Raw genomic sequence first — 14335 nt, forward strand, 5'->3', positions numbered from 1 at the left:
TTATATTTAAAGTGTAACTAAAGGCAAAACCTTTTTTTTCTTAGTTTTGAACAGTGGAGAGGGATTAGAGATACCCTCTCTATTAGTCCTGTTTAGTATTGAAAGTGCAAGTAAAGAAAATCCCACATTTTGGGTTGACACCTAAACAGTAATAGAGGGAAAATCTTCCAACTGGGACACTAGTTCTGGTAACCCTATCACACTGCGATTCCCTCACTTTGGAGGGATTTCCTCCAATTTCCCGTTTGGCTATGGAACAGGAATGAAGTGAAATCTCCCCTATGGGACACAGATGGCAAAAAAAACAAAAAAACTGATGCTGGATTTGCACAGACTGTCTTTTTCTTTTCTTGTTTAACCAGGGGGTTGAATGAAAAAAAAAAAACTGACAGGTTCCTGTCACACAAACAATGTGGATGCAGGGATCTCCTCCACTGCACTATTGTATTCTGACAGCAGGGACCTCAAACCCTTATATGGGAGCTCCTTTACCTGCCATAGAATTAGCAGCCTGTGAATTATCAATGAAAGAGCAGCAAGGAACTGATGGGTTTATTCCTTCTGCTCTCCACTACTATTGGCATGTTTCTTGTCAGCACACCTAACTGGCTGGTAGAGCTGCCCCTTCCTCTCTCGGTCTGAGAGCTACTATCCAAAGGATTAAAAGGAAACCATTACCAAGTCAAATTTAAATGCTTAAACTAATTAGGTTTAAACGTGTTTAATATTTTTTTAAGGAATACATAACTGCATTACCTGTAATTGTTTTTTTTTTAATATGCCTGGAGTTCAGCTTTAACATGCCTGTAGTAGGGGTATGGAAAGTGTTGTTCTTCCCACTAAAGAGGAGTATTACTCTTCAGAATACATTTTCAGCAAAGCAAGCACTTAAACAAAGAGCTTAAATGCGTAAGTAAACGGTTATACTGTATATTTACATACACATTTTTTAAAGTGATAATAAAGGTTTGTTTTTTTTCTTTTAATAAAAAAAATGTCATACTTACCTACTCTGTGCAGTAGTTTTGCACAGAGCAGCCCCAATCCTTTTCTTTTCAGGTCTGCTTCCAGCGCTCCTGGCTCATCCCCCTTGACCAGTGCCCTTAATAGCAAGCCGCTTGCTATGGGGGATTGGTGCATGCTTGCTCCCAAGCCCCGTTCTATGTGTTAAGACTCACCCCCCCCCCCCCCCCCCGCTGTCTCCTCATTGGCTCACTGGCTATGACTGACAGCAGTGGGAGCCAATGGCTACTGCTGCTGTGTGTCAGACAATGAAGAGAGAGAGAGCCGGGATAGCTGAGACTCCCATGCAGATCACTGGATCGAGATGCGGCTCAGGTGAATATTGGGGGTGCTGTGGGGGGAGAACATAGAAGCCTTTTTACCTTCATGCATAGAATGCATGAAGGTAAAAAACCTTCAGCCTTTACAACAACTTTAAGGGTAAAAATGACTGAAGTCCATCATGTTCTCACAGCACCTGTAGCTTTGATCCAGAGGAAGTCAATACAAGACACTGGGAAACCAATTCTCCCACACAGGAGAATAAGAAAAACTTCTCAACCCAACTAGGACAGCTGGGTCATAGCAATTGTTGGCTGAGCTTTTCATCTTTCTATGTCACCTGTCTGTTTCCAGGGCAATGGAAGAGCCCAACTAAGCTATATGACATATTTGTATCACTAAGCAGTGCGGCATAAGTGTGTGAATCACAGGACTAACTGAACAGATATACAACTCTTTTGGGAGGTAAACAAGCCCACATATTGGTTTTCATTTTAGTATTTAGCTGTGTGCCTGAAGTTTTACTTTTCATAAAAATCCAACAGGGAGTGCATGACCCCCTTGAGATCATTTCAGATATGCTTACATAACGTTAATGCTTTTCCCTATGATCTTGGTAATGCTTCAGGGTTTGTAATTTTCATTTATATAGACATGTTAACTGACTGATTTCATTTGCACATATACTTACTTGGGGATGCGAGGGTATGTGGCTGTCCAGTTCTGACAGATCTGGAAAAAAAAAGAAGCATGTGTTACTTCTGTCTATATTTTCTAAATTTAAAATAAAATGAAGTTCTAAGGGAACCCAACATTTTAGACCGGAGCATAGGCAGAGGGGAAATCTCCCAATGTGAACACCTGTTACAGTGACAGCCATCCCATCAAAGATTTGATTTCCTCTAACTTCCTGTGGTGAATCTAGACAGAAAGTGAAGGGAAATCTCTCATACATCATTGCAGACGTGAGATGGTGGAGCGCTGGACTCTGGTGTGGTGAGTGTGACAAACTGATGTGACAATGCTTTTGAATCAGCACCCAGGTGCACGATGGACCCTGATACAGTTCCTGGGGTTTGTAAAAAAAACAGTGCATCAAAAGTATAGTTGGCAGTCTAAATAAAGCTTAGTTAGTACAATAATTATGTAAAATGTGTTTTGGGTGTTCCAAAGGGTCTCATTTTTAAGCAATGAAAGTAGTTGAAAAACCCACTAACACTTGTGTCCTATTTTTTTTTTTTTCAAATCATGTGACCACTTCACTCTTTCTGGGTTCTGTACAGTCCTGGTGGTTGGTGACACCAAGCAGCAGCACATAACCTCAACATCACCATTAAACACTCGTCCAGTCTGCTTCACAGTAAAAGGTAATGACAGCATGGCTTTCCAGGGCTGCAGCATACCACACTGACATTGCCAGTGTACAGTCCTCTGCTCTGAAGTCAATGGCTATGATAGCAAGGTTCCTCATAGCAGTGGCTGTCAATCAATTCTATTATCTGCCCCATCAGCATCCCCCCTGTCTATATCACAAACAGCACTTTCGGATATGGGATAATAGCATTGATTGACAGTGGCTGTTCCAAAGAGCGTTGTATTATTATTATTATGATGATGATGATCATACTGGATTTATATAGTTCCAACAGTTTGTGCCACACTTTACAATGTAAAGGGAGAAAATACAACAATACAATTTTATTTATTTTATTTCAGGTACTTATATAGCGCTGTCAATTTACGCAGCACTTTACATATATATTGTACATTCACATCAGTCCCTAACCCTCAAGGGGCGTACAATCTAAGGTCCCTAACTCACATTCATATACAAGGGCCAATTTAGACAGGATCCAATTAACCTACCAGCATGTCTTTGGAGTGTGGGAGGAAACCAGAGTACCCGGAGGAAACCCACGCAGGAACAGGGAGAACATGCAAACTCCAGGCAGGTGGTGCCGTGGCTGGGATTCGAACCAACGACCCTAGTACTGCCAGGTGGAAATGCTAACCATTTAGCCACTGTGCTGCCCACAACTCAATTCAATACAAGAGGGTTAGTATGGCCCTGCTCCTGGGAACTTAAAATATAATACTTTTTCTTTACTATCATTGACATTGACAGCATGACAGAGGAGTGTGTACTGGTAATGTCAGGGTGATGTTCTGTGGTTGGGTCCTACCCATGCTGAGCAGAGTCAGTCATTATTTTTTAGATTGAGCATGCCCAATGTGGTGCGGGGGGTACATGAACCCGCAGACTGCTGTACCACGGGTAAGGAAATGAAAATCACTGGTAGCATCATTTAGTATTTTCATCAAAATTTAAAATTATGAAAACAAAAAGGAAAGGTACACATTGTTAGAGATGTTTTTGTGAAGGCTTTAATGTGGTTTTTGTTTGGTTTTCAACCAATTTAATGATGCTAGACTAAAAAAAAAAGAAGATTTGGACAAGAGAATCTTTGGAAAATAAATAAATAGCCCAAGATCTGCTCCAGCCACTGGTTTAGCAGATTCCCCTTGACACCCTGGTCTGTTACTCATCCAATTGAAAGAAAGTGAGAAGAAATTTCCCAAATGAGGTTAAAGACAGCAAAAACAAGTTTACTGAGTTTTCAACTCTTCCATGCCTCAACTACATAATAAAAATAAAATGTTTAGGCTGGAGTTGACAACTACACTTTGTGCTTTTAGTTGTAGTTTTTCCTTTAAACTGAAGCTAATTCATTTAAAGTAGAACTTTAGTTAGAAAATGAAGTCCTGCTAGATCACTTCAGGCTGGCCCCTTTTGCAGGTATAGCTACGTATGTAAAACATGTCATATAAGTGCCTATACTGTTTAAAATCCAGTAATACACTGTCTCACCCTGCTCTGCACATGCTCAATTGCTCTCTATTTTTTGGCACTTTGCCGAAAATGTAAAGACTGCTCTGCTGACAGTCTAAAGATTTATTGCTGCTCAGGGTTCTGGGCTTTAGCAAAATGGCAGTTTCTGGCAAGAAGAAAAAAAAAAAAAAAAAACAATGCTGGAGGCAATTTATAGCACACACTAATTTTGCTAGCATAATTATTAATGTGGAATGTATGTTCCTTGCTAAAGAACATTATTTTGTATCAAGATGTTATGGGTAAAGTTCCACTTTAACTGTAGGTATAGAAAAACCTAGACAGTATCATATGGCTCATAGAGTGTTGTGCTGAATAATCCAAGTCACAGGGGAAATCTCTTTAATGCATGTTTCTATGTGCTTCTCTCACTCCCACCGCCTTATCAGGGGAAAGAGCAATGATGTGACAGTATCAAAATGTAGACCTATAATATGTGCCAAGTTCCATCAAAACTGAAGTATATACCGCTATATTCCAAATGCTATACCATTTCATGGAGAAACCAACTACAACTCAAAAGACTTGGGAAATGAATCATCTGGCTTGTTTTATTCCTTATCGGCTAACATTGTGTGTGAGCAACAACCTGACAAGATATTTCCAACGCCCACTTTTCTAATTTACCAGCTCCCACTCATATGCCTGGCTCAGTGGAAATGAAATGACTCAGATTCATGTGAAACCACATCAAAGCTCTGCCCTTGGGATACACCTGGTTGACGCTAAATTATTTTCTGATGCGACAGACATGTGTCCTGATACCAAGATTGAAAAATTGGCTGATGATTAGCTGCAGTGGGGGTGTCATGTTTACTGACCTATGCTGCTTTCCACACAAAGGCTTTGCATTAGAAGACATGTACCAATGTATACTCTTTTCAAAGTTTTGGTCTATATTGGAATCTTATGCTGTTGGTTATATTTAAATAGTCCCCTAGAATTTCTAATTTCCTTAATTTTTTTAAAGTGACCCTGTCACATTTGTAAACTGTATCCAGCAAGCATGTACCTACACTCACCAGCCACTTTATTAGGTACACCTTGCTAGTAACGGGTTAGACTCCCTTTTGCCTTCAGAACTACCTTAATTCTTCATGGTATCGATTCAACAAAGTGTCAACAAGGCGTTGGAAACATTCCTCAGAGGTTTTGGTCCATACTGACATGATAGCATCACACAGTTGCTGCAGATTTGTCAGCTGCACATCCATAATGCAAATCTCCCACTCTACCACATCCCAAAGATGCTCTATTGGATTGAGATCTGGTGACTGTGGAGGCCATTGAACTCATTGTCATGTTCAAGAAACCAGTTTGAGATGATCTGAGCTTTATGACATGGTGCATTATCCTGCTGGAAGCAGCCATCAGCAGATGGGTACACTGGTACCCGATGTGGTCTTCTGCTACTACAAGGTTCAATGTGTTGTGCGTTCAGAGATGGTATTCTGCATACCTTGGTTGTAATGAGTGGTTATTGGTGGTTATATGGTTACCGTTGCCTTTCTATCATCTCAAACCAGTCTTCCAGTTCTCCTCTGACCTCTTACATCAACAAGGCATTTTCGTCCACACAACTGCCTCTCACTGGATATTTTCTCTTTTTTAGACCATTCTCTGTAAACCCTAGAGATGGTTGTGTGTGAAAATCCCAGTAGATCAGCAGTTTTTTAAATACTCAGACCAGCCGTCTGGCACCAACAACTATCCCACGTTCAAAGTCACTTAAATCCCCTTTCTTCCCCATTATGATGCTCAGTTTGAACTTCAGCAAGTCATCTTCACCACATTTAGATGCCTAAATGCATTGAGTTGCTGCCATGTGATTGGCTGATTAGCAATTTGTGTCACCAAGCAAATGAACAGGTGTACCTGTGAGTGAGTGTATAAATAAAAGAGCGGAGTTCAGCACTTGCACCGCTGAACTTCACTCCACATGTAAGAAATGTTCCCCAGAAGTCTGCTGGGAAACCAACACTTCCACAAGGGTCTCCACAGTCTCCTGCACTTGCATACTTCCATAGTTTACAAGCCTGAAAAAAGACACAGTCCCATCCAGTTCAACCTATGTGTATGTATGTGCGTGTGATATTTATTCTCTAACAATTTCCACAGCCCTCCATATTCTGTTTCCTGAAGAAGACATTTAAAGTTTTTTTTTTCTTAAGTTGTCAACTCTCAGCCAGTACTACTTCAAGGGGAGGGAGTCCCATATTTTTACCGCTCTAACAGTAAAGAACCCTTTTCCACAATCAAATGTTAAACCATCATTCTTCTTATTACAAATCGTAGCCACGTGTCCTCTTCAGAGACCTTAGAATTTATTGCAGTTATTGTAGTCACTTGTGATATATTTGTACATTATAAACACTTTGATTTTTAAGCGCCTCTTTTCCACAGTGAATAACTGTAGTCTCTGTAGTCTCCTCCACCCCCCTTTATTAATTTTGTTGTTCTTCACTGAACTCTTTATAGTTCAACAACATCTTTCCTGAGGATTGGTGACCAAAACTGAACTGCATATTCGAGTTGAGGTCGAACTAGAGTTTTGTAAAGGGGTAGAATCATTGATTTTCTCTTGAATGTATGTCTTTTTTTGTGAATGACAGTATTTTGCTGGCTTTGATAGCCGTGGTTTGGCCAATGGCTCCTGCGGCTGCTTGAGTGCTCTGTGAAGTGGAAGTGAAGCAGAAGAGAAGGGAGAAGAGATGCAGCCATGCACAGTGCTGGATCACCAAGCTCCGCTGATGATCACCAAGTCCCGGCCGAGAATGGGCAGCCGGGACCTGGTGATTGACATGCCGAGGAGCCATGTGTGTGCCCCCTACCCGAAAATGCAGAATCATGTATATATGTGTGATTTTGCACATCCCTGATGCCCTGTAGCAGTACTTCTGCTATAGGGCAGTTGGGAAGCGGTTAAAGTAAAAAAAAATTTTTAGTTTTAGTATCACTTTAACTTTATATTTCTTAATATTGTACCTCATCTGCCATGTAGCTGCTGAACTCCCTATTTTGCCAAGGTCTTAATGCAATGATGCTTTATCCTTTGCTGAATGTATTTCCTGACATAATTTGATATCATAAGCAAAAAACTTTATATCATTAATAAACAAAATGAAGAGCATTGGGCCCAAAACAGAACCCTGGGGCCCTCTGCTTTGCAGATCAAACAAATCACAGTACAGTGAAAAGTTTTTTATCTACATACTTGTTTCACGTTGATTATTAGGGTCAAAGGGACTGAATGGAAGCCAGGCAACTAGTATTTTAAGAAGGTAAGGCCAGCAATAGCAGCATTCATGATTCCTTAAACAGTTGCCCTCTGGAAGATTTATACCCCTTCATGACCAGGCCATTTTTTGCGATACAGCACTGCATTACTTTTGACATTTGCGTGGTCCTGCAACGTTGTATCCAAACAAAATGTATGCCATTTTTTTCCCACATAGAACTTTCTTTTGGTGGTATTTAATCACCACTGCATTTTTTTTTAAATTTTTTGCTCTATAAATAAAAAATGACTGACGATTTTAAAAAAATATATATATTTTTTAATTTCTGCTATAAAACATACAATTAAAAATTATTTTTTAAAAATCACATTTCCTCATAAATGTAGGCAAATATGTATTCTTCTACATATTTTTGGTAAAAAAATCCCAACAAGCGTATATTTATTGGTTTGCGCAAAAGTTATAGCATCTACAAACTATGTTTTATATACACTGGAATTTTTATGTATTTATTTTTTTAATACTAGTACTGGTGGCGATCAGTGACATATTGGGACTGCGATATTGCGTCAGACAATCTGACACTGACACTTACTGGAAACCAGTGACACTAATACAGTGATCAGTGCTAAAAATATACATTGTCACTGTATTAAAGACACTGGCTGGGAAGGAGTTAAACAGCTAGGGCAATCAAAGGGTTAACTGTGTGCCTGGCCTGCATTTTGTGTACATAGTAATGCGACTTTACTAGGCAATCTGCTAGATTCAATTCCTTGCTTTGCAGGGAAAGAAAATCTAGCGGCTTGCCACTGACAGGACACAGCTCTGCCTTGTTTACATAGGCAGAGCTGTGTCCTGTCACTCTCCTCACCAATCAATGGGTGCCGGCGCTCATCCATTGGCCAGCATTTGTTGATCGGCTTCTGCTGTGACAAATCACAGAAGTGGTGCGCCCCCTACATTAGGAAGTGCAAAATCATGTTTATATTCGTGATTTTGCACAGAACAGCTGCCCTATAATAGTAAATCTGCTAAAGGGCGGTCTTGAACTGGTTAGTTCACCTTTGCAGAAAGAAATGAAAAGGTGAATACCGCACACCCCACTGCCCTTTCCTCCAGAGATGCTGACCTGTCAGTGCCCAGGAAGCCAGTGCAGTGGTCCAGGGATTTGAACCCCCCTTCACTGTGCAGCTCTTCCAGGACAACCAAGAGTTATTCACTGGGTAGGTGCTGACCAATCAGAATTGTTCTGGTCCATCCCGGAAACGATGCACAGAGAAGAGGGAGAAGAGCGGGGATTTCAAATCCTGGGAACAATGGACCAGCTGCATTGGCACTGACAGCCCAGCATCTCTAGAGGTAAGTACAGCAGGGACAAAGGAGGAAGGAATTATAATAGTATCTCACCTTTTCATTTCTTTCTGTAAAGGTGAACTAACGATTTCAAGTTGAGCTCCAAGATAAGCAAATGTTATCTAAATACCAGATGCATTTGTATTATTACTTTAATTTTGGTGTGCTTTGTGTATTTCATGAAGTCTGCACAGCAAATCCAGTGTAAAACAATCTCTGTGCAGGAGCTTGCCATAGCAAAGACTGCTCAGTGCTGCTCTGTCTCTTATGGTGCAGAGTGACTGGTCTTGTATCTGCCTCCTCCTGTAGTTTTCTGCAGTCTGCCTGTAGTGGTTGGAGCTCCTAGGTCCCTCCTAAAGCTCTGCACTCTGCAAAGGCTTTGTGCACCCCAGTGATGATGTCAGCATTGTATTTACAGGTTATATCTTGATTTGCAAAGGTACTTGGTGCACACAAAGTTGTTTAATATCCATTGTTGATAATTGAGAATTATATTTAAAGGAAGGTTTTTGTGCCCGGACTTTAGCTTTAACGACATGTTTCTTTTAAGGGATATTTCAACCATAACGTTGTCCGTGAGGAAATTTGTGCTACACGCATTACACAGCAAAAACATTTCCAGGTGGCAGAATACTGTTACTTACCACTATGCCCCCTAGAGCATTCTCTGGTAGAACATAACAGCATAGATGTGTCAGGTGATTGACTTGTCTCCATCTGAAACAGAGATGCAACATAAAAGGATTCTGGTCAAGAGAAAAGATTTTCTGTAGAACTAGCAGTAAAAGCTACTCTCGAAATATAAATCTTTTTTGCCTCAACTTCTGAACCTCGAGTTACAGCAAATATGCAAATAAGCTGTACCTCTAAAACAGAACCCAAAAGAGAAATATAGAAGCTATCATCGGTGATGTGCCACTGAAAAAGCCAATTGCCTGTCTGTCATGGTAACCCTCTAGTTTTAATGCATTCTGAGCCGCTGACCTGGAACAAGTATGCAATTCAGGAGTTCTGATTTTCCCTCTATCTGCATCCCTTAAAAAGGAACTGAACTGTGAAAGCTGTGCCCAATAATGGCAGAAGGCAAATGACTGGTCAACAGTATGGCTGGTGTCTCTCAGTAGATGGTCTTTTCAGGACTGCATAGTATGAACTGTCTTTCTGGGTGAAAGCAGCTGCCTTGGTAAAAGAGCAGGGCTATGTTCCTCATAGAAAATCCACCCCCTCGTCCCGATGACTGGTAGTCAAATGACTGATGCAGGAATAATCAAGCAGAAGGACAGGTTCAGAAAACACAGTTCTACAGAGTGAATGAACTAAAAGCAGGTCTGCAGGTCCTCAGGTACAGCTTCCTCTCCAGCATTGGGAACAATGAGCAGCAGACTAGTGGCATCACCAAATTCACTGTAAATATTGTGAAACTAGCAAGTCAGAAGCACAGTGTCTTAAGGTGATCCCATGCTGCAGAAGCACAGCTATAAGACTCAACGCACAAGAAGTGCTCTGTTTTATAGTTGAAGGAATGCAGGACAAAAGGTAAAATTTTCAGGGCACACTGTAGGTACAAATAACATTTCTGGAAGAATGCAGTTAACAAATACAAGAGTACTTATAACAATGAAAATGATCTCCTGTTAATTAATCCTATACAGTTTAATCTATATAACACAACAGGCATTACAAGGTCTTGGCACTGTTATGTTGATTGAACACAGCATGACAAAAGCTGGAATCCCCTTTAACAACTGGGTTTTTAGCTTTCATTTTCTAATCTGCCTTATGCCCCGTACACAATATCGGTTTTTTTTGTTCAACCTAGCGGGCTGAACGAAAAAAAAAAAAACCTGACAGATTCTTGTCCTAACACAAGGGGTGATCTCCCTGCTGTTCTATTGTGTTCAAACAGGGTGACTGCACCCCCCTCCCCCCCCCACCAGAACACGCCAGTCAACGCTCTCAGCCATTGGCACAAAGCGGTGATAAGAAGCCGAACAACAGACCTTTTCCGATCACGCTCTTTTGACAGAAGCCGAACAAACATCCGGTTTCTGTGTTTGTTGGTCCGGCTGCCGTACACACGGGCCAAATGTTGGCCAGTTTCTGTTGAACTACCCGATATTCGCCCATGTGTACGAGGCTTTAGAGGAATAGGTATTTGCTATGGGCTACACTGATAGTTTACTCCAGTTAACAGAAAACAGTATTGTTGTTTCTGATAAATTACTCTTGCAATCTATATACTACAGCGTAAACTGTTTACACAGACCAAAATTTTTCTATGGCATGGGCAAGAAAATGAAAAAGACATGAAGAGAGTATATTTCACCTACATGTCTGACTACAAAGGGAGGCTTGTACTCAGTTTCTTTTTTGAATTCATAAGGTCCCAGGTTGAAATGGGCTAGTCTTTGCTTAGCATCCTCAGATAACTGACACATGCGCCTGTTCGTGTAGGGCGATGGTGAGCGGGATTTAGATGCAATAGTAGGCTGCTCGTATCTTCTGGATGTCCTGAAGGAGACACTTTTACGGACAGGCGAAGAAAACTGTAATTGAAAAACAGAAGAATCATCATACATCTTACTGCTGCAAAGTTCTGGGGTCCTGGGGAATCAAGGTATAAATCCAGGTGAATAGATAAATACACAGTTGAAATACATGTACTGTATGAGTACTGTTTTGCCAAAAAAATGTGATTCATATACCCTCCCATACAGCACAGGAGGCTACAAGTGACACCCCTATTTCCTGGTTCAGGTTTGCAGCTATCCTATACCATCACTCTGCCTCCAGACTGCTAATTTGGCAAGGAATTAGCATCATCACTTCTGTCTAGTAGGAAAGACTGACCAAGGAGCTGTAAAGCTGAACCAAAAAGTAGTAGAGTGATCTTCTTGGGTGTGCAGTGTTGTTGCAGGTTTGTAAATCACATGACTGGCTGAACCATGACAGGACTTTAGGATGGTTAGGATCCCTACCCCTGATACAAAGGTGCCATTGCATCATTCGGGCAAAGATTTGATATCTGGGGCATCGGTGATGGGGCGATTCTTTCCCTATTCACTGAGAAGACAGCTTGGGAATCATTGTCTTAGCTACTCGATCATGTGATCTCAGCTGCAAGTAAGGGTGGGAGTTCAGGCTGCCTGGGCTTTCCCTTCAGTAGATTTGTATGCCTAGGCATAGACCAATATGCAGTATCTTATCCCGGAAATGTAAGCATTTTAGCCTTTCTATAATACTTACATGTAAATAATACATATTTCTGTGCAATGAATTATGGAGTATATTGTGGCCAGCTGTTGTCACCAAACACTATATCCTTCACCGGTAGGTGAACTATAGTGCACCTCCCCCCTAAAAAAAGGGGCTGGGCTAATTGCATCACTTCTGGTTTTATGGATTCCGATCCGAGAAACGCAGGAGTGTCTTAGATGTATTCTTAAAGGGCCAGTATCTTTTATATGCTGTGAGTGCATTTTTATGTTTTTCATAACAACAATAATCAATGGTATAGCACTATGGAAGATTCCAACTTTTAATCCACACTGTATGGTCCATCCGTAGGACAGGAGAAAGGATTGTAATAACAAACAACTGTTCAGGCAACTGGGAGACAGAGGAGACTCCACCCATAAACAACTGGGAGCCAGAAGAGACTCCACCCATAAACAACTGGGAGCCAGAGGAGATTCCACCCATAAACAACTGGGAGCCAGAGGAGACTCCACCCATAAACAACTGGGAGCCAGAGGAGACTCCACCCATAAACAACTGAGAGCCAGAAGAGACTCCACCCATAAACAACTGGGAGCCAGAGGAGATTCCACCCATAAACAACTGGGAGCCAGAGGAGATTCCACCCATAAACAACTGGGAGCCAGAGGAAATTATTACATCTTAAGCATTTTTGACATACTTAATTATAAATTGTGGATTTCACCAGAGACTATTAAATATATTTATGTGGGAGGGGGCTTTATAGCTTCAGTATATGCACTTTTATATCCAGAGCATAATTTTGTTTTTTTTTCAGCGAAGATATATATTGTTGATTTATTGTTGATTATGTACGCCTGTTCATAGTGGAGGTGTTTTGTAGTATGGCAAGATTATAGCTTTTATTGAGGGTACGCACATTGCCCTATATAAAGAAAGCTTAAATACTGTGGTGGATTTGATTTACCACATTTTTTTTAGTGGGGGAGGTGCACTGCAGTTCACATACAGTATTACTTCCCTATTTTATTCGGTTATTTTGGTAGAACCATTAGAAAGATGGGGTTTGGTAGCATTACACCATCTATTTCTATCATTATCATACTTACATGTGTCCAGCTTGGCACAATGTAAATATGAATATTTCACAACTGATGGGCCACTGTGGAAGCTGAAAATCCCTGTAGTAGTTCGCACTGATACAGTAATAGCCTTAATATGAGTCCAGTACTGAGTGGCTTCCCCTTTACAAACGGGGTGGCTCGTTCTGCACATCCACCTTTCTCAGAAAGCCTTGTATTTTTTTATGAATACAAGGCATTCTCTCAATGGACTAGGTGGAAATTGCAACATCACCACCTCCTGCTCTCCACCTCGTCTAATCAAAGAAAGGCTTGTTTTTGCTAAAAAAAAAAAAAGTAAAAGGAGTTATATCAATGGCAGCCATGCCAATCGAGCAACCCGCTGTGGTCAGTATGCAGAGTAGAAGTTGCTCACACAGAACCTCAGCGGGACTCAGAAGATCATTGCTACCACTGTAGCAGCACTGACCACTACAGTAACTACCTTCTAGCAGACCATCAGGTATGAGATATGCATACTTTCATTGTGCAAAGCTGGATCAATATAAGTATGCAATACAGATAATTCTTGAAGCTCAGCTTTAATTATCTATTCCAGCGAGACTCCTAACATAGATTTATATTAACATTTGAGAACAGGTCCACTCCAATTATAAACGGTTTACTTATGTTTGCATAAAGGGTGCTTAGTGGATATTTTTATTACCCCTAACTGGTTCACCAAGTCACATATTTATCAATATGAATTTAGAATATTTAGGACCAGCATGAAATTAAACAAAAGGAACACTAGAGTGTATACAGCTGACCACTTCAATTATATCAACTGAGTTTCAGTGTCTGTGCAATAAAAACACTTACTGTTAATTTAAGTCTAATTGAGCTGTCTGCTTTCTTTAGAGCAGAGGGATTTGTGGCAGTAAAAATTGTTGGCAGAAACAACAACAAAAAAAATAAATAATCAGGATCATTTCTTATTTAATAGAAAACAAGCTGCAGATATGGCTGCCTTTTACATAATGTTTTCTGTCATTAGACAAACAAGAACAAGATCTCTAACCTGTTTCTGCATTTTCCTTTTGTCGGCGGGTCACCGCTCAAGCATACGTTTCTTTTTTTCCAACAAATCCCTGGAGGGGTCACAAAAAACAATAATTAAACATCAAGGTCTAAAAGAAAAGGCTATCGCAGGTAAATGTCAGGCGGTGTAACAAACTGGGGTTTAATTGTGAAGCATTCCCTTTGTAAGCTCCTGACTTTAATAA

General features: G+C 40.7%; 1 protein-coding gene across 2 annotated transcripts in view; it reads right to left on the reverse strand.

The window, feature by feature from the left end:
- The window catches only part of SPATA6 (spermatogenesis associated 6), a 114723-nt gene that overhangs the window by 84478 nt on the left and 15910 nt on the right, over positions 1–14335 (reverse strand). For both annotated transcript variants that reach the window (XM_089684445.1, XM_089684444.1), the window contains 4 exons: positions 14131–14200; positions 11100–11315; positions 9414–9486; positions 1976–2016 (listed from right to left, as the gene is read on the reverse strand). In XM_089684445.1, the coding sequence (XP_089540571.1) occupies positions 1976–2016; positions 9414–9486; positions 11100–11315; positions 14131–14142 (342 nt within the window). In that variant the 5' untranslated portion in view covers positions 14143–14200. The remainder of the gene's footprint in view (positions 1–1975; positions 2017–9413; positions 9487–11099; positions 11316–14130; positions 14201–14335) is intronic.

Source organism: Staurois parvus, unplaced genomic scaffold, assembly GCF_062004578.1.
Source record: "Staurois parvus isolate SC_StPar_1 unplaced genomic scaffold, SC_StPar_1.0 ptg000347l, whole genome shotgun sequence".
NCBI lineage: Eukaryota > Metazoa > Chordata > Amphibia > Anura > Ranidae > Staurois > Staurois parvus.